Source organism: Phocoena sinus, chromosome 15, assembly GCF_008692025.1.
Source record: "Phocoena sinus isolate mPhoSin1 chromosome 15, mPhoSin1.pri, whole genome shotgun sequence".
NCBI lineage: Eukaryota > Metazoa > Chordata > Mammalia > Artiodactyla > Phocoenidae > Phocoena > Phocoena sinus.
The window spans coordinates 1,490,228-1,509,399 of record NC_045777.1 but is presented as its reverse complement, the minus strand read 5'-3'; the positions used below and the strand labels follow the sequence as shown (position 1 = coordinate 1,509,399).

The following is a 19,172-nucleotide window of genomic DNA, read 5'->3' as shown; positions in this document are numbered from 1 at the left end:
CGTACGCTTGTTCTCACATCATCTCGTCTCCTGCGGCCCGTCTTTCGCCCTTCAGGTTTTTGTACCTTCATTTTCTCTTTTCTGCTTTTGTGAAGGAATGTGAATAGTTAGTCTCAAAAGCCACGAGTAAGAGATGCTAAAATGAAACTTTTCATCTTTGCATTTACACCCAGCAACATCCCTAAAACTTATAAGAAGACATGCCAGAACGAGAATTTATTCCATGGTCACAGTTAAGGTGCCGCACGTTTAGATGAACGGTTTATAATTGTTAACTGGTAACTTTTTTTAAAAAAATTCCGTTTGACTACAGCAAAAAGAAGCTCTTTATGATCTATGGCAAATGGACGGAGTGTTTGTGGGGCCTGGACCCTGCTGCGTACGAGTCCTTCAAGAAGCAGGAGAGGAGAACCGATTCCCTGCGGAAGACAAAGCTGGTGAGCGGCTCCGTGCGGCATCCCCCGCGGGTGGGGTGGGTGGGTGGAGCCTGGCCGGGCCTGCCGCTTGCGGGGAACACGGCGCCTAGGGTGAATCACGGAACCTGTCTCTCAAGCAAAGCTGCTTGTCTTCTGATTCTGGACGGGGGCGGAGTCCACCTGCGTCCCAGTTGTGCCTCTACCCGCCCGAGCCTGGCGGAAGCAGAGGACACCTCCATTTTCCTCTGGATACTTCTCTCTTTTTGTGGCCACACTGCGAGGCATGCGGGATCTAGTTCCCCGACCAGGGATCGAACCCGGGCCCCTGCAGTGGGAGCACAGGGTCTTAGACAACTGGACCGCCAGGGAAGTCCCTCTTCTGGATACTTCTTCATAAATCTCCTGTTTCCCTGCACCTTGTGAGCTTAGACCCATTAAACGAGCAAGTGGATGTCACTTCTGCGTTTCTAGTTCTGAGTACCAGGTAATATACCCAACAGTTGGAAAGTTTTCACAAGGATACTTTCCCCTTGGAACTTTGGAATACTGATTTTCTTTTTTTATAATTTATTTATTTATTTATTTTTGCTGTGTTGGGTCTTCGTTTCTGTGCGAGGGCTTTCTCTAGTTGCGGCAAGCGGGGACCACTCTTCATTGTGGTGTGCGGGCCTCTCACTATCGCGGCCTCTCTTGTTGCGGAGCACAGGCTCCAGACGCGCAGGCTCAGTAGTTGTGGCGCACGGGCCTAGTTGCTCCGCGGCATGTGGGATCTTCCCGGACCAGGGCTCGAACCCGTGTCCCCTGCATTGGCAGGCAGATTCTCAACCACTGCGCCACCAGGGAAGCCCTGGAATACTGATTTTCTTAAGACTAGTTCTTCTTGAGCTTAAAACTAGAAGTGATAGTTCAAAAGAGGTGTCACATTTTTCTAGATGATAAATTAGACTGTACCAAACCCGAGGTGTCCGTAACAAAATGTTCAGCTACCACTGGGATCGATAGTGCTTTTTGTTTGTTTGCTTGGCCATGCCACGGGGCATGTGGCACGTGGGATCTTAGTTCCCTGACCAGGGATTGAACCTGTGCCCCCTGCAGTGGAAGCGCAGAGTCTTAACCACTGGACTGCCAGGGAAGTCTCCTGTTAGTGTTTTTTATATTGTGATATTTCATGGGTGCTATTAGACATCGTTTCTAATAATGCTCTTTTAAACTGAAAAAAAAAAAAGTAAAGTTCCATTTAAAGACCATCCAGTGGAATGTTAACTCCATTTAGTGGTGTGTTTTAATGCGTCAGCTTGGCTTTGTCGCCCCTTAGGGAACCTGGCAAGGAGGGAGCGTTTTGTGGGTACTTGTCACTGAGCTGTGTCTTTATTTAGCTTCGGGCACCAAAGCACATAACCTGCGGGTGGCGAGGCCTCCAAGGCTGTGCTTCTCACGGTTTAGGTGTCTCGCTTCACAGCTGCCTGAATAACCACCCTGTTCTTCCCCTTCGTCCCGTTGATTTTGAAAAAGAAGTAGCAGTTGCACCTTCTTATCGAGACGTGATCCCCAGTCTAGAAACGCTAAAACACTCTGAAATCACCAAGTGCGAACCCCGTCTCGAGTGAGCAGAAGCGCAGCTCGTGGCGGAATAAGCGCCTGGGAGAGGCATCCTCAGCTTCCGTAGGAGGTGTTGTCCCGTCTGGTCACACCCAGAAGGCTGTGCGGGCCCCCCCCACAAGGAGGGCGGTACCTGGCTGCTGTCTCGGGGGCTCCGGGCGGGGCTGGAGGGGCTCTGGGAGCACCGAGATGCTGTGTCTTTCAGGACGACTGCCCCGAGAAGGCCGACGGTGATGTGGTGGACGCCGTGCCGGAGGCTCAGGAGACGGTGCAGGTCATTCCGGGCAGCAAGCTACTCTGGAGGGTCAACACCCGGCCCCCCAACTCTGCCCAGGTCCGCGCCCCCCGCCCCAGCCAGGCCCCCCAGCCGTCCACCGTCACCCGAGGGACTCCCTGCCCTCCAAGCCCTGACCCCGACACATCAACACTCTGTGCACACATCACAGTACCCGGGTTACACTGCGAGCCCTCAGAGCCTATACCGGCTGCGTCTTACCAAAAGGGTTTCCAAACCAGTTTCGAGAGATTATTTTTCTGACTCGTCAGTTTAGGTGCTTAAATGCATTTTGATGTTTGTTTTTGAAAATTGCACTTATGATTTGCATTACATATAATAAATTTATTAAATGTAATGCAAAACTATAAGTACAATTATATATAATTTAATTATAATAAATATAATAAATGTATTGTATTTATAGTAATGTATACTATGTAAAAATAATTATGTGCTAACTATAACACATGTAATAACTTATATTTTAATATATTATAAGTTACATGTTAGTTATATATAAAATACATACACAACATGCTATAAGATTTTTTATCGTATTGTCACATGCTATAAGCAAAGCACAGCAGGTGCAAAATAAAGGAAACAACAAAACATTCGTCGGTCAGTACTCTACCTCAGCACAGCCACTGTTATAGTTTTAGTGGAGCACAAGCTAGTATAAAGTAATAGCAAAAAGAGCTCATGTTTAAACATGACACTCAGCCCTTTGGTTCAGTGAGCATCTACTGAGTCGGTGCGGGTGGGCCCAGGTCACCGGGAGCAGAGCCCAAGGACAGGGCAGGCGAGGACCCTGCCCACACAGCAGAGCCACCGGCCCGATGGGCTGGGGCGGGCCTCCTGGGCCCTGGCGACCTAGAGCAGGACCTGGGGGAGGCGGGGGTGGGGGGCCGTGGGCGCAGCGGCACCCCCCCCCCCCCCCGGAGGAGCTGAGCCGGAGACTCCCGTCCGGCCCCCAGGATGTGAGAGAGCAGATGTGCGGGTGGGACGTCAGGGTGAGGGCCTGGGTGCCCCGCGTGGGGGCGGAGGGGAGGGGCCCCAGACGAGTGCGTGTCAGGGCAGGGAAGGAGCCCCGGGCCCCGGTGACCTTGACAGCAGTGTCTCCATGGAGCCGGTGACACTTGGCTGCTCTGAAGGGGTTTAGAGTGTCGGTGGCCTCCAACTGTGAAGAGTGCACAGAAAAGAGTGCCATTTATAGTAACGATTTCTGTGCCTGCCCCTCCAGATGTATAATTTCACGAGCTTCACGGTTAGTCTCAATGAACTGGAGACGGGCATGGAGAAGATCCTGGCCCCCACCGACTGCCGGCTGCGCCCTGACATCCGAGGCATGGAGAACGGCAACATGGGTGCGTGGCCCTGGCTGAGTGGGCGGGCGCTGGAAGGGAACGCATCCGCGTTAACCAGCCACACTTCTCGTCTTGTAGATCGTGTTTCTCAAACCGTCTGTGGGGAAAAGACTTAAAAAATTTCTAGTTTGCTGCAGCCCAATTCTTCTCTAAATAAAATAAGATTGAGTGACTAGGAAAATGAAATGAAAAAGAATCCGTGCAGAATGCAGTACCCTGTCTTCTTATTAGGTTCAACAGACAGTAAGATTACATTTCAGAAGCTGCACGCATTGTTATTTAAAAGTCGCTTGGCTGGAGGGCCCCCTCCCCCACATGCCCGCCCAGGCCCGAGGCCCCTCTGCCTGCCGGGCTGGGCCGCGCTGGGGTCTGCGCTGGCGTCCGGACCTGGCCGTGCACTTGTGCACTCGTGCCTGGGTTTGGTTTCCCGCTGACGGCCTTTACTGTCTGTGGTTTGCTAACCCACGTGTGACTTTTCATCTGGGGTCGGGTGTGAGGGGTGCTCCGGCATCTGCTCTCTCGGCCCTCAGCTCTGCCTGTCACCCTGAGCCCTGACCCAGTCCCCTGTGCTTGCACCCAGATCTGGCGAGCCAGGAGAAGGAACGGCTGGAGGAGAAGCAGAGGGAGGCCCGGAGGGAGCGGGCCAGGGAGGAGGCCGAGTGGCAGACGAGGTGAGACGCCTGGTGGCCACGAGGGCGAGGAAGGGGGGAGGGGGCCGCACACCCACCGGGGCTCAGCAGAAGCTCCCCTGTGTCCCATAAGATGGTGGCCGGCAGCTCTGGGCTGCGTGTAAACTGATGCGTGATGTGAGGGGCCGTGATCCCAGGGGGAAGAAAAGACCAACGGCCGTGTCTTGTCCACTGGCCTCCTGACCGCCTGCTCTGTGTCGCAGGTGGTTTCACCGAGGCAGTAACCCGTACACTGGGACCCCCGACTGGCTGTACGTGGGGGGCTACTTTGAGAGGGATTTCTCAGGCTGCCCAGACATCTACTGAGAGAGCGGACCGGCCCCCGGCCCCTGGCCCCGGAGACCCGAGAGGCTAGACTCCACCAAGTGGCTGCTCTGAGCTCCGGTCACAGCAGAAGCCAGCTTTCTAACGGCTGTGCGTGGAGATGGCTCCATCCCTGGCCGAGGATTTAATTCTAATCAACTTTTGATTGCCAAACATTTTACTACTGTTGCAGTCTCTTCATAAAGCTTCACTTGGGGTCATCATGTCTCCAGTAAGGTCTGAAAAGGAAGATTCGTTACAGTTCCCTTTTGTGTGACAGGAGCAGCGCTGGGGCTGGCGTAGCTTACAGCACCCTCGTAATTACAAAAGTTATAAATAAAGGAAGTAACAGGACGGGTCCACATTCCTCCTTATAACGCGGTGGCCAAGTGTTTCTGAAAGTATTTTAAATTTGAACCAGTAACAGGAAAAGATGGATCTTGAAAAAAGGCCCACCAAGAGCTTTGTAACGGCCGGGATTGCTTTCTAGGTTACCGTGACGCAAAAGTGAAGACTGTCAAAGCATCTGATTGAATGAAGTGAAAGGTTGTCAGAGTCTGTATTTTTTATCAGTCTTCTAGAATGTAAAGATTACTTTTGATATTTAAGTTCAAACTACTTGAATAATATCTTGCTGAAGAGCACGATAGGCATTAACGTCACGTGTACACTGTCCAAAATGAAGCATTACCATGACAACCGAGGGTGGCCAGAAACCTTGACAGAAAGCCCCCAGGCGGCTCCCAACCCCGACAGGTTTGGGAGCCCGCCTCTGGCCCCCAGGGCTCCCCTGTCACTGCAGGCCACACCGACGTCACAGAGTGAGTCTCTCACGACAGTTGGCCTGTCCCTGCAGCACCTGTGCTCCTGTCCTGCATGTGTGAAATACGAGGGACCCGCCTCTGGGGGCACCGAGGCGTGGGGGTCCTAGCAGTCTGCTTCCAGTGGTGTCATTACCGTTGTGTGTCCATCTCTGCACACATCTGCACCAGTGACTGTTACCTTCTGTAGAGAAGCCAACCCCACCGGTCGTCGCAGAGCTCTTTGATTGAAGACAATCTGCTGTGTGCACAGACGCACACCTGCACGCACACGCGCACACACACGCACCTGTACGCAGTGGTGGCTTCTCAGTGAGAGGGTGTCGGCATTTTGTGTCCGCTTCAAAATCACGTTTGTAATTAAAACACTTTTAAAAGCAAATCGTTGCTCTGAAGGCTTGGTTCTGTAGCTTCGGAAACCCGAGGCGTGGTATCGGGGTCGAATCCCAGCGCATTTGCTCGATGGGACCCGAGCTGGGCCGCCGGCGCCACACGGAAGCCCCCGAGGATGTGATCTTGACGTTATGCAGAGAGGAGATTTTGACACACCCGGTCGTTAGGATGTGGGGAGTCCTGTGCCTCTGGTCGGGAGGCGGTGGCGGTGGCCTCCTTGCCCAGGGAGCGTGTGGGGGACCCAGGACGCATTTAGAACAACAGTGTTTAGGGCAGTTTGACACCCTCCGTGGACTATCCCGTTTGTCACCACCTCCAATAATTTACCGTAAGGTTTGCGTCGCTAGGTCCTCCCTGAGGTCAGATTCCACGTGGCCCCAGTAGCTGCTTCCTTCGCACCCGATTCAAGAGTCAAAGGACAAAGGGCAGGATAGCTGATGACCTCAAAGCATGGCCGTCGTGATCCTTTAACCACTGTGTCCACAGATGCTAACACTGACCAAAGCTGCCCCCTCAGCTTGGCCGCCGTGACACGCTGGGATGTTGGGTGTTTCTCTCTAATAAAGAGTTTTTCAGTGGAATTTGCTTTTTAAAGGACGACCTCCCACGACCGATGTGTCTGGCCCGTGTGGAAAGTGGTGGCCTTGTCGTTGGCCCCCAGTTTGTGACTGTGGCTTTGAGATAGGGCCCGGGTGCTTTTCAGAGCAGTCTTGTAACTCAGGACGTCCTTGTGGGATGAAAAGTAGAGCACACTTTACCCGAAGAACTTCACGTTTTGATTTTGCTCCCCCTTGAAGGTAGGATCCAGTCACGTGTCCATCGATTCAGTGCACGTTTACTGAGAGCCACTGGAGAGTTAGCCGCACAGACGTCTCGGAGCATGTTTCATGGAAGAGAGAAACGTTACGTGCACGCCGGTGCTGGCTAGATTTAACAGGCCACCTGCTGTTGGTGACCAATGGTCGTGCCTGGGTCACTGTGCCACACAGGTCCGTCCCAGGAGTGGTACTGCTCTCCCTGGCGGGGTCAAGGGTCAGGGCATCCCCAGCACTGGCTGGCCGGCTGCGGGCCCCGGTCGTGAGAAGGCATCGGAGAAGCGGGCCCCGGACCTCACGGGCATCACCGCGTTCGGCCACTCCGGGCTGCCGCGAAAGCCAGGACCCTCCGGGATATAGCATGGTGGCTCTGGAGGGGGTGAAACGAAGGTGCCAGGTGGACCTCTCAGCCTCCACAGGGAAACGGAAGCCGGCAGTGGCCCCAGGCAGGGCCCCTGAGGAGCAGCTCCGATGGTTTTCTTGGCCACAGTCTCCGTTTCATAGTCTGTCCCCAAGGATGATGCTTGGGCTCGTGGAAGGATCTTCCCGAAACACGGGGAGAAGAACCCAGTACAGCGCCGATGGCCTCCGGGCACCTGGGCCGATGCTGCCGGCCACTTGTGCCAATGAGCGTGGAGCTGTCCAGCTGGAGGCGTTGCCATCCGCTTGCTGGCTCCTCGTCAGGACCTGAGGCCAGGAAATCAGAACAGGACGAGAGAAGGGCCGGGCCTCTCCCGCGAGCCAGCCAGCCCTCCGGGTCGCCCCAGCAAGAAGCTTCCTCTCAGGACACCTGCTCCTGGGAAAAGGTGCTGCCCGCGGAGCTGGGGATTTACAGGCTTGGCAAGTCTCACGCATCCACCAAGAACAATGAAATGAAGACATCGTTTAAAATGCTAGTAAGCTTCCAAAAATCGGAAGCGAGAATAGCCCTCCTCCTGTCTACCCTTGCGCGCTAGAAGGGGAGGGGACTGCTCAGTGAAGCCTCGCGTCCTGTGTGGAGCTGTCGGCCCTGCAGGAGAGTTCAGTCAGTAGACAGTTCCTACTGGTCCTGGCTTCATCTTCCAAAGGATCTTCCTATGTCCAAAGTGGGTGCGAAGATTGGGGTCCCCTGACAAAAGGGCCTGTCACCAGACCTGCAGGACATCAAGTGGTGTTTCCCTCAGTACGCGTCATCTTTGGGCCTATCTCGTACGTTCTCAGTGTCGGTTTCTTCGCAAAGTGAAAATGCCATTTTGGTATTTCTCGGTGCGAGTTTCCTGGACCTTCAGCCTTCAACAGGATGCACTGCTCCATTCCGTCTTTGTGAACCAACCACCCTGGGCCAAACGTCTGGTGAAGGGCCGCTTGGTCTCTGCAGAGGGTGACAACGCGCAGACAGGCGCCTTCCTCCATTGTCCCACGAACCTGTTCGTCCTATCCGTGCAGCACGAAAGCGTCAGGCGAGAAAACACGTAGTGAGATGGATTTATTGTTCTAATTTTATAATACATAATAGCTGTCAATATTCTTCTGTATAAACAGAATCAACCATTCTCCGATTTTTGGGGAGGCCTGGACAGATCTGTGGAGATAAATGTTAAACCCTAGCCCTGAATAGAGATTCTTTGCAAATGGGTGGTAGTTGACATTTGTTTTGTACTGAATAATTTTTCGCTGTCTGCTGCTCTGGCTCCTCTGGCGAGGACTGCAAAGCAGCTGTGGATGTGTCCTTGAGACCAGGCGTCAGACCTTTGGCCTGTGTGTTCTGTAGGGTGGCCCAGTTAACGGATTGTGTCAGAAAACTGCTTGTTACAGCGAAGAGGGGGCTCAGGGGCACGTGAGGTGGGTGAAGGGGTCTGGGTTCTCCGGGCAGCGAGGAGCTCTGATGGACTCTCTTCCCTCCTGGGGGTTGGATTCTGTCGCTGGAAGCAATGGAATGCCCAGAACACAGTGTTCGCTTGACTCAGAGGTCCCAGTGCCCGACCTGCTGCCCTAGGTGCCCAGCAGCTGTGCGCTTCCCAGGAGGGTGAGCCGAGAGGAGGTGGTGATCCCAGTAGCCACGGTGGCTCCTGGCAAAGGGACAGACTGTCCACACGACTTTAATGTCCTGGGAATGCCCAGGTGCAGAGATGTGGGGCTCCACCATGGCCATGGTGTCTGACTGTGGGGACCACAGAGCATCAGCCCTGCCAGAGCCCGGGCCTGGTGTCCTGGGTGCTTAATCTCCACAATTACCATCCAGTCTGACCCATCGAGGAGGGAGGGGAGGCGCAGGAAGGTGGGCTTGCCTGAGGTTTCAGAGCAGGTAAGTAGAGGACATGGAATTCAAACCCTGACATACAGTGAAAGTCAACCCTTGTGTACAGTTGACAGATTCACACCATCTTGTAACCATCAACGCAATCAACATGTATAGTTTAACGGCAAGGTTCAAGTGGGAAAGGACTGTTTTTCAACGAATGGTGTTGGGAAAACTGGATATTTACATGCCAAAGAACAGAATTGATCCTGACCTCACCCCATATACAAAAATTAACTCAGAGGGGATCAGAGATCTAAACAACAAAACTCTCAGAAGAAAGCATAGAGCACAGAGTTCACAACTTTGGACTTGGGAATTCTTTCTTGGATATAACACCAAAGGCACAGGCAACAAGAGAAAAAAAAAAACCAGACAAGTTGGACTTTATGAAAATTTAAGCACATTTTGTGCATCAGACACTAGCATCAGAGTAAAAAGGCAATGGGAGAAAATATTTGCAAATCAAACATCTGATAGCAGATTAATATCTAGAATATATAGAGAACTCCTAAAACTCAACAACAACAAAAAAAACCTGATTCAAAAATAGGCAAAGGACTTGAATAAACATTTTTCCAGAGGAGATACACCAATGGCCAATAAGCATGTGAAAACACACTCAGCATCATTAATCATCAGAGAAATGAAAAAGCTACAACGAGGGCTTCCCTGGTGGCGCAGTGGTTGAGAGTCCGCCTGCCGATGCAGGGGACACGGGTTCGTGCCCCGGTCCGGGAAGATCCCACATGCCGCGGAGCGGCTGGACCCGTGAGCCATGGCCGCTGAGCCTGTGCGTCCGAAGCCTGTGCTCCGCAACGGGAGAGGCCACAACAGTGAGAGGCCCGCGTACTGCAAAAAAAAAAAAAAAAGCTACAACGAGATACCACCTCATACCCATTAGGATGGCTAGTATTAAAAAAAAAAACCAAAAAATCCAGAAAACAAGAAGTTTTGGCAAGGATGTAGAGAAACAGGAACCCTTGTGCACTGTTGGTAGGAATAAAACGATACAGCCGCTGTGGCAAACAGTATGGCGGTTCCTCAAAAAATTAATAATAGAATTACCATATGATCCAGCAATTCCATTTCTGAGTATTTGCCCCCCAAAATTGAAAGTAGGGTCTCGAAGCAATATTGGTTCAGTCATGTTCATAGCAGCATTATTCACAATAGCTGAATCGTGGAAACAACCCAGGCATCCACGCACCGATGAATGGATAAGCAAAATGGGGGGTAGACGTACATACAGCGGAAGTTTATTCAGCCTTAAAAGGAAAGGAAATTCTGACATGTGCTACAGCACAGATAAAACTCGAGGATATTATGCTAAGTGAAAAAAGCTAGTCACAAAAAGACAAGTACTGCCCAATTTCATATATAGCAGGTACCGAGGGTAGTCAGATTCATAGGGACAGAGGGTAGAATGGTGCTGGGGTCGGGGACAGAGGGGGTGGGGAGTCAGTGGTAATGCAGACAGTTTCAGTTTTACAAAATGAAAAGTCTGAAGATGGATGGTGGTGATGGCTTCACAGCATTACGAATGCATTTACTACCACTGAACTGTACCTTTAAAGATGATTAGGATGGTAACTTTTCTGTTATGTGTTATTTTACCACAATAAAAACAAATTGGAAAAAAAAAAATCAGTGGTCGCCAGGGGTTACGGAAGAGGGAGGGAAGGACAAGGCAAAGCGCAGGATTTTCAGGGCAGGGAAGATGCTCCTATAATGGACACGTGTCACTAAGCATTTGTCTGACCCGTGGATTCAAGACAAAGCATGAACCCTGATGTAAACTCTGGACCCTTGGGGACATGATGTGTCCACGTAGGAGCATGGATTGTAGCAAACACACCGCTCTGGTGGGGATGCGGATGGCGGGATGTGGATGGTGAGGAAGCCTGTGGGGTTGTGTGGGAACGCTATACTTTCTGCTCAGTTTTGGTGTGAACCTAAAATTGCTCTAAAAAAGAAAACCTATTGTTAAAGAAAAAGAAAACAACAAAAGCACCTGCCAAACTGTTTTCTCAAGTGGCCGTGTGCCATTTTGTATTTCCAACGCCAAAGACTCCACAGCACTTAGTATTGTCAATTTTCTTTTTTTTTTTAGCCATTCTAATAGGTGTGTTTTAATTTGCGTTTTCCTTATGAATAATGCCGTCCACCACCCTTTCCTGCATGTCAGGCCACCTGTACACCCTCCTTATGAAACGTTTGGGCGCGTCCTTGCCAGCTTCCTTGTTGCCACCCCTGTGCCCACAGTCGCTGCACCCCCTGCCTTTCACCTGAGGGAGGCACTGAGGCTCAGGGAGACGGGCTGGGTTCACAGAGCCCACGCTGGGGTGGGTGCTCGGACTGGCCTCCACGATGCCCGTCTACCTGTAGCTTGTTTCCTTACTGTAGATTTTTCATGGAAACTAGTGAAAGTGTATAAAGCTTTGTTTTTTGAGCCCTCCCAGGGCACAGGCTTCCTTGGCTCGGGGAGAGGAAATGTTCATTTGGGGCCCCTCTGAGGTCACTGCCCGGATGGGAAGCACCATCTCCAGGTTCTGGAAGGTTGGCTTCCCTGTGGCCTCTGGGGGAAGCTTTTTAACTTTTCAAGACTTTGGACAAGTAACACCTGCCTGCTGGCCCCTTCTCAGGGAAGCCAGATTGGTTTTCTTACTGTTTTCTTGCCTGGTTTCACAAGGCCCAGGACGGTATTGCTGCGGGGGTGGTCACAGAATTGCTTCACGTTCGCCGTTCCCACCGCTCCGGTCTCTGGAATCCTCTAGTTTCTCAAAAATGATCAAGAACCCCACAGAGCTTTTGTGTTATGTGAGTTTTATCTATGGATATTTACCACGTTATACATTTTAAAATAAATATTAACTAATTTAAAAATAACAAACGCATTTTCTTACTAACACAAATAATATTTTAAAATGAAAAACAGCTCGATTTTCTGTAACAAAAAATAGTGAATCTTTAGATCACAAAAGAATGGATACAGAACTTGTGGTATTCCATCCATCAGAATATTATACAGGAGTTAAAATGGATGGGTTAGAGCTACATGTGTCAACATGAATAAAAAAACAATGTTGCATAAAAGAATACTTTTCACTTTTATACCTTTCATAAAAAGCCTAAAAACAAATTTTACGTACACACACATTGATAGTAAATCAAGCACGCCTGGAGCAGGGAGTCACATGTTACTGTCAGTGTGGGGCTGGGAGGGCACATTGCTCCCGGTGTGTGTGTTCTGCTCTGCAGAAATGTACAGAGGTGTAAATGATGGGGAAAACAAAAGCAGTGGGAAGGCAGTGCCTTACATTTATCTAGTCCAGGTTTGTGGAGGGCAGCAGCCTTCACTCTGTTCTGACTGCACACATCGGACAGGGAATGAGCGGGCAGCCGCGACGCTGCTCTTATAGGTGGGTCTGGGGAGGATGGAGGGCAGTAATGTCATCACTACTGTGGGGGAGGGCTGGGGGACCCCCCAGGGCCCAGGGGACGACAGGGGGGCAGCCATGTCGTCACCGTTATAGGGGGTCTGGGGGATCCCCAGGGCCCGGGGAGGATGGGGGGGCAGTTACTGAGCGGGGTCTGGGGGCGCGGGGCCGGACCACTGCCTAAACTGCCTAAACCCCGCGTTGTGCGCCGCACGCGCCCCCACGAGACCACCGCTCGTCCGGAGGGCGCTGGGCCCACGCGCCAGCGTCGCCCCCCGGGACGCGAACCTGAGAGACCCCGCCCCGCTCCCCGCAGGTGCCCCGCTCGGCCAGCCCCGCGGTCCGGGGGTCCCGGGTCCAATGCCCACCGCTCGGCCCGCGCCCGCCTCGCCGTTCCCGGCGCCGCCGCCAGGGGCCGCCGCCGCGCCCCTATGACACAGCAACAATAGAGGCCGCTCTGGCCCGCACGCTGCCGGCCCGCGCTTCCGCCGGAAGAGAGCCGCCGGCACGGGGGCGGGTCTGGCGGCGCAATGGGCGGCCGCCCTTGCCAATCGCCCGCGGGCCAGCGCCCGTCCCTCACCTGACGGGGCCCAATCGGCGGCGAGAGCGGTAGGCGGGGCGGGGCAGGCGAGGGCTTCCGGCGGGGCCCGGCAGGCGCCGAGGAGGAAGAGCGAGCCTTGACTGCGCCTCTCTGCCGAGTCTCGGCGCGGCCCAGGTGCGGGGTCGTCGGGGGCGGGGACGGTTACGGAGGCGGCCAGGGGCGGGGCCTGCGCCTTCGGCGGCCCCCGGGCGGGCGCCGGGTCGGCCGGGGCTGGAGAGGCTGGGGGCCGGGTCGGGGGCCGAGCGCGGGCCGGGGTTCTCGGGGCCTGCCTCTCGGGCAGCTCGGCCGCCGCCCCGGGCCTGCCGCGGCCGTAGCCGAGGGCGTCGGGCGGTGGGGCCTGCGGGTGGGAGAGGGTCGGCCGGCCGCGGGCCTGCGTTTCCCCAGGTGCTCGTGTTTTGTCTCCGAAGGGAGCGAGCCGGCCGCGCTGCCGTTTACCGGCGGTGTGTCCGATGGAAACTAGGTTTAGGCCCAAGTGTGGTCTCCCATTCGGTGTGGTAGCGGTGTGCCTGCCCAGATCGAGGTTTTAAATCTTTCGGAGCCGCAGGTTAAAGGACAGTTTATTTAAAAAGTACGGAAGGTGGTGTTGGCGAGGGTCTCCCGCTGTGATGGGGTCTAGATGCAGAGGTAAATTTCGTTGTTTGAGAACCACGAGAAGCTGGGGACCTGGCTCCACGGGCTCAGGTACCGTGGGGTCGGTCCACCCCAGGAGGAGTTCGGCAGCAGCTGTGGGGCGGCTGAGGCCCGTCCCCTTGCCCCCAGCAGGGGACAGCCTGGGCTTCAGAGAGAGGCCCTTTCCCTCTGCCCGTTCCCGCGTAGCATCTGGAGGTGCTACGGTAGTGACCGGCTCTGCGTGCTGGTCCCTCTTTCAGGATGACGACTTCAGGCGCTCTGTTTCCAAGCCTGGTGCCAGGCTCCCGTGGGTCCTCCAACAAGTATTTGGTGGAGTTTCGGGCCGGAAAAATGTCATTGAAAGGAACTACTGTCACCCCAGATAAACGGAAAGGGCTTGTGTACATTCAGCAGACGGATGACTCCCTCATTCACTTTTGCTGGAAAGACAGGACATCGGGGAACGTGGAAGACGTAAGTGTCTGGGAGCCTGAACCTCATCCTAAGGACCCCCGTCCAGTCGTCAGGACAGCGTGGTTTTTACAGGAGGGCACCATGCTTTGGGCACCGAGCAGCTGTTTCCCAGTTTGGCGTGTGTTGGTGGGATGCGTGGATCCATTAGTTCAGTGCCCTCGTCAGCTGTTTTCCTCTGCCTGTGGGGCTTCCTAGCCTCAGTGATTATCTAGATTTCTCCCATCTGTGTGTGTATGTTTAAAACTGAAGATTGGAGAAACCATGTAAAAATCCTGACCTTTATCACAGCCCTCCAGAAAGCTTTCTCTAGCAGTCATCTTATTTAGTGTTCTTTGTTCTTCAGACTGAATCGTTTTTCGTAGGTTCGAGAGCAGGTCAGAGTTGACTTTTTAATTCATCTTGGAATGTTGCTCCCAAAACGTCTCTGTTAGAAATCCTTCAGGAGCCGGAAGCCCTCCTTCCCTGTTCAGCACCGAGCCCCTCTCCTGGCCCTCATGACCTTCGTGCGGTGCCTCAGACCCTCATCTGTCTGCCCTGCAGAGACCCCGCTGGTGACGGGCTTGGCGACTTGTTGGCGTCTGTGTCCCGTGTCCTCTCCCCCCACCCGCACTCACTTAGGCACAGGGTCCAGCCTGTTTTCCTGGAGGTTCTGGGGCTCGGCAGTGCTGTTTCCGTGGCGCTGACTCGGCTCGTGTGCTGCTCTCTAGGACTTGATCATCTTCCCCGACGACTGCGAGTTCAAGCGCGTGCCGCAGTGCCCCAGCGGGAGGGTCTACGTGCTCAAGTTCAAGGCGGGGTCCAAACGCCTCTTCTTCTGGATGCAGGTGTGTAGGTGTCGCACTTAGGCTAGAAGCTTCTTCACCGGGTGGTCGAGCTCGCCTTCACAGACCGGCCGGTGCTGACCATGGAACCCGAGGGTGCCAGCGTGTCGCCTTGTTGGGGGCGGCACTGGGGACAGGCTCCGCCAGAGTCCAGACACTTGTAGCTGGGCTTCGGGTGCCCTTTCGAGGATGGAATTTCCTGGCTGACCGGCAGGAGTGATTTCCAGGCTGGGTCCTGTCTCTGCTTGTGGTTTGCTCGTCTCCCAGGGGCCCCCCCACCCAGGGTCATGAGCAGCCTGGACCAAATGCAGGCGTGCGCCTGTGTGGTGTCCCTTGTCCTGCCTCTTCTCCCGTGGTGTGCTCTGTCTCTGGGTGGCAGTGCACCAGGCCGTCCTCGTACCCACTGGAGGTGGACTTGCTCGTGCAGTGGGTGTACACCTGCGTTTGTAGTTTTGACAGAGGTTGTACTGCTGCCCTCCCCCCGGCACCTTCTAGAACAGGGCAGGAAAGGTTTTCCTCTGTGGGCTGGATGGTCTGTGTTGCACCTGCTGAAGTAGTGTGACAGTGGCCGTGGACGGGGAGTAAATGGATGGGCGCAGCCATGTTCCAGTAAAACTTTATTTGCAACCGCAGACGGGGTCGAGGTTTGCCAGTCGCTGGTGTAGAGCTTGTTTCTCCACAGTTTCGCCAAGAAAAGATGTCAGACTCACACCAGCCACTTTTCTGCTCCCCTCTGCTCTGAGGTTAGGGCTGTGTCTTGTGTGCCTCCCCCCGGCCCCCACCCCATGACCTTGCAGGCCCGCTGCGCACACACTCGGTGACTCTTGGATGAATGAGTCATGGGTGCTTTGTCTCACAGTTCTGGGGGTGCCCACAGGGTGGTGCTGCCTGATGCCCCCCTGCCCACACCCACGTGCTCAGAGTCAGTGCCCAGCTAACCCTGGAGGGCCACGGGCTGGTCAGTGGACAGTGGTGCGGTAGCAGGGTTATTTCACGGCAGAACACGTGTTGAAGGATTTGCGGTTTTAGACCGTCGCGGAAACAACCGCGTCTGGAGGGTCGGCGTTGCCCTGTGCTGAGCGCTCCTAGTGCTTTAGCCTCCCCGCCTGTAACATGGGTGTTCGCACAGCCCCAGCGGGCACATCGGGCTGCTGTCCCCGTGCGCCCCGCCGGGGCCTCTCCTTGCTGTGACCACGGACAGGTGGCACCTCTCCAGGCCTCAGGTCCCTTGTCAGAATGGTTGTTGATGGGTGGCTGCTCAGCTGCGCCTGCTGCCGTGTCCTCCCCGCAGGAGCCCAAGACGGACCAGGACGAGGAGCACTGCCGGAAGGTCAACGAGTATCTGAACAACCCGCCGATGCCCGGAGCCCTGGGGGCGAGTGGAAGCGCAGGCCACGAGCTGTCTGCGCTGGGCGGTAATGGTCACCTTCCCGGATGTGCGGTGAGGTCAGAGTAGCTTTCCGCCAACGTGGATCTCTGGTGGTGCGGGCCGGTGGTTTGTTTTTTTTTTTTTTTTGCGGTACGTGGGCCTCTCACCGCTGTGGCCTCTCCCGTTGCGGAGCACGGGCTCCGGACGCGCAGGCTCAGTAGTTGTGGCTCACGGGCCCAGCCGCTCCGCGGCATGTGGGATCTTCCCGGACCGGGGCACGAACCCGCGTCCCCTGCATCGGCAGGCGGACTCTCAACCACTGCGCCACCAGGGAAGCCCCAGGCCGGTGGTTTTTAATGGAAGTAGAGGTGTCCGGGTTAGAAGCTCCTCTCGGCAGTTCCCCCTCGGTGCTCCCATCTCCATGTGGTGAAGCGGTGTACGAGCCCTACTGCGCTGGCTCGTGTCGGGAGACACTCGCCACACACTTCGGGGCAGCCGAGGTGGGGGCCGGCCCTGGACCGTGGCAGCGGGCGTGCGCACAGCTGGAGGCCCGGGCCTGAGCGCCTCCTGTCTTGCAGGTGAGGGCGGCCTGCAGAGCCTGCTGGGGAACATGAGCCACAGCCAGCTCATGCAGCTGATCGGCCCCGCCGGCCTCGGAGGACTGGGTGAGGGGCCGCGGGCCCGCGGGAGCCTTGCTTTGAACGCCTTGCAGCTTCTCATTGCTTCTGAGCGACACCTGGGAATGTTCTGTGCCCTGGCCTCCCTGGGGAGGGGGCTGGTTTGCCTTAGGGTTTGACCTGGGAGCTGGGTGGGCAAGGCCTTCCAGGGCCCCCGGGGAGGACCCAGTTCCATACTTCGGGGGAGCATGGCTGGCTGAGGTGCCGAGCCTGAGAACGCGTGCTCGGGGCCCCTGGTCTCCTGGGTTGGCCTGCCTGCTGCCAGCTCCTGTCAGGCTCGTGTTTCTGGGACACTTTGGAAACGCTGGTTACTTGCACGGGATTTGAACTCCATGTTACCTTGAACCCAGGTGCATTAGTAGGGTCACGGAACGGAAGTGGTCTGATTTAGCAGACTCAGCTGCCGGGACACACCTGAGTAGTCGCTGCTCCTGGGCCCCCGCGGGCCTGCTGTGGCCACCACCTTCCCCTGCTCGGCCACTGGCTTTAGTGCTGGGCCTTTCTGCTCCTGGGGGGGGGGGCCTCCAGCAGGATGTGATGTGTGAGCTGCGTCTCCTTGCTCCTGTAGGTGGCCTGGGGGCGCTGACGGGGCCGGGCCTGGCCAGCCTACTGGGGAGCGGAGGGCCTCCAGCGAGCAGCTCTTCCCCCAGGTGAGCCTCACGCCGCGCATCTGGTGTGGCCGAGTGTCCCCTCCTCCACGGGGGCCGGATGTAGGAGGTGCCGAAGGACACAATAGGTATCTGGGGAGGGTCCGTCCCTTTAAGGGTTCAGGCTCTCCTGGGGCCCGGGCAGGACCGACGCGTTGTGGCGCCTTGGTGGGCGCGTAGCCGCTGCAGCACTGGCCTCGCTTTTCCCAGCTCCCGGAGCCCGTCGGCAGCGGTCACCCCGTCCTCCACCGCCCCTTCCACGCGCACCACCCCAGCCCCCTCCGCTCCAGCAGCTGCCTCGGTGAGCAGCCCGAGCCCCGCGCCCAGTCCAGGCAATGGAGCCAGCACGGCAGCCAGCCCGACCCAGCCCATCCAGCTGAGCGACCTTCAGAGCATTCTAGCCACTATGAACGTGCCGGCCGGGCCGGGAGGCGGCCAGCAAGGTAACACGTGCTCCTCGGCCCCAGGCTGGGGGGTGAAGGTGCCCGCTGCCCCCTGCCCGCCCGCCCACTAATGGCCACCTGCTTGTGCCCCAGTGGACCTGGCCAGCGTGCTGACGCCCGAGATCATGGCCCCCATCCTTGCCAACGCGGATGTCCAGGAGCGCCTGCTGCCCTACCTGCCGTCTGGGGAGTCGCTGCCGCAGACCGCGGAGGAGATCCAGAACACGCTGACCTCGCCCCAGTTCCAGCAGGTAGGCGCGTGGCCCGGGTGCCCCGCTGTGTGCTCGCAGTGGGGGGGCACTGCCCACTGCAGCACAGCCCCCCCGGTGCTGAGCGCCCCTGCCCCTGTGGCTCCCCCAGTTCTCTGCACGGACTCAGGCGCCTGGCTCTTCCCTGCAGGCCCTGGGCATGTTCAGCGCGGCCTTGGCCTCGGGGCAGCTGGGGCCCCTCATGTGCCAGTTTGGGCTGCCTGCAGAGGCCGTGGAGGCCGCCAACAAGGGCGGTAAGTACTTGTCCCTCCGCCTCAGTCGAGGCAGAGGTGGTTTTCTCCTTGCATTTGAGAGAAGAGGCCTCCCCTGTTTGTTTGTGGAGCACTGGGCTGGCTTGTCCCCATGGCCCTGGCCTCCATCTGATTTTCACCTCCCTGCCCCCTGGTCAGCAGGGCCAAGCCAGGGCCTAGAAAGGTCACCTCGTGCTTTTAAATTGGTTTTAGATGTGGAAGCATTTGCCAAAGCCATGCAGAGCAGTGCCAGCCCCGAGCAGCAGGAGGGCGGCGGGCAGGACAGGAAGGACGAGGAGGAGGACATGAGCTTGGACTGAGTCGCCTGCTGTCAGAGGGTTGGCCGCCCGGCCGTGCGGCCTCAGCGGGGGCGTGTGAGCGCGCCCCTCCCACCTCTGTCCCAACTTGCTCATCAATAAAAGTCTTCTCTTTTATCTGCCAACTCTGGTTTGCGTGCCCGGGGTGGGTCGTGACGGCCCCGTCCGTCCCCCTGTCAGTCATCAGCCCGCCGGGAGCTGGCGCGGGAAAAGCCCCTCCAGGTCCCGCTTCTGACTGACTGACTCGGGGAGGGGCTCCGCACGTGAGCGCTCTGCTCGCCTCGGACCTCCACACCCGCTGGACTGCTGCTCTTTTT

The 19,172-nt window shown here is 56.1% G+C and overlaps 2 protein-coding genes across 10 annotated transcripts in view; both read left to right on the top strand.

Annotated features, from left to right (window-relative positions):
• The window catches only part of OSBPL2 (oxysterol binding protein like 2), a 40,260-nt gene extending 34,406 nt beyond the window's left edge, over positions 1-5,854 (top strand). For 4 of the 8 annotated variants that reach the window (XM_032604356.1, XM_032604353.1, XM_032604348.1 and 1 more), the window contains 5 exons: positions 314-437; positions 2,221-2,349; positions 3,536-3,659; positions 4,240-4,330; positions 4,552-5,848. In XM_032604356.1, coding sequence (XP_032460247.1) covers positions 314-437; positions 2,221-2,349; positions 3,536-3,659; positions 4,240-4,330; positions 4,552-4,654 — 571 coding nt within the window. In that variant the 3' untranslated portion in view covers positions 4,655-5,848. Of the gene's footprint in view, positions 1-313; positions 438-2,220; positions 2,350-3,535; positions 3,660-4,239; positions 4,331-4,551 lie in introns of all 8 variants that reach the window. The other 4 variants (XM_032604351.1, XM_032604349.1, XM_032604354.1 and 1 more) reach the window with 3 other exon arrangements.
• A 7,161-nt stretch (positions 5,855-13,015) lies between these two features.
• On the top strand, positions 13,016-18,980 carry ADRM1 (adhesion regulating molecule 1). 2 transcript variants are annotated; one of them, XM_032604347.1, is made up of 10 exons: positions 13,016-13,113; positions 13,869-14,082; positions 14,790-14,906; positions 16,195-16,318; positions 16,851-16,937; positions 17,518-17,599; positions 17,807-18,039; positions 18,133-18,290; positions 18,439-18,541; positions 18,752-18,980. In XM_032604347.1, the coding sequence occupies exons 2-10, from the start codon at positions 13,870-13,872 to the stop codon at positions 18,856-18,858; spliced, it is 1,224 nt and encodes a 407-aa protein (XP_032460238.1). In that variant the 5' UTR covers positions 13,016-13,113; position 13,869; the 3' UTR covers positions 18,859-18,980. The 2 variants fall into 2 exon arrangements, with proteins under 2 accessions (XP_032460238.1, XP_032460237.1); XM_032604346.1 differs by lacking the exon at positions 13,016-13,113 and adding an exon at positions 13,268-13,623.
• Positions 18,981-19,172: the final 192 nt, after the last annotated feature.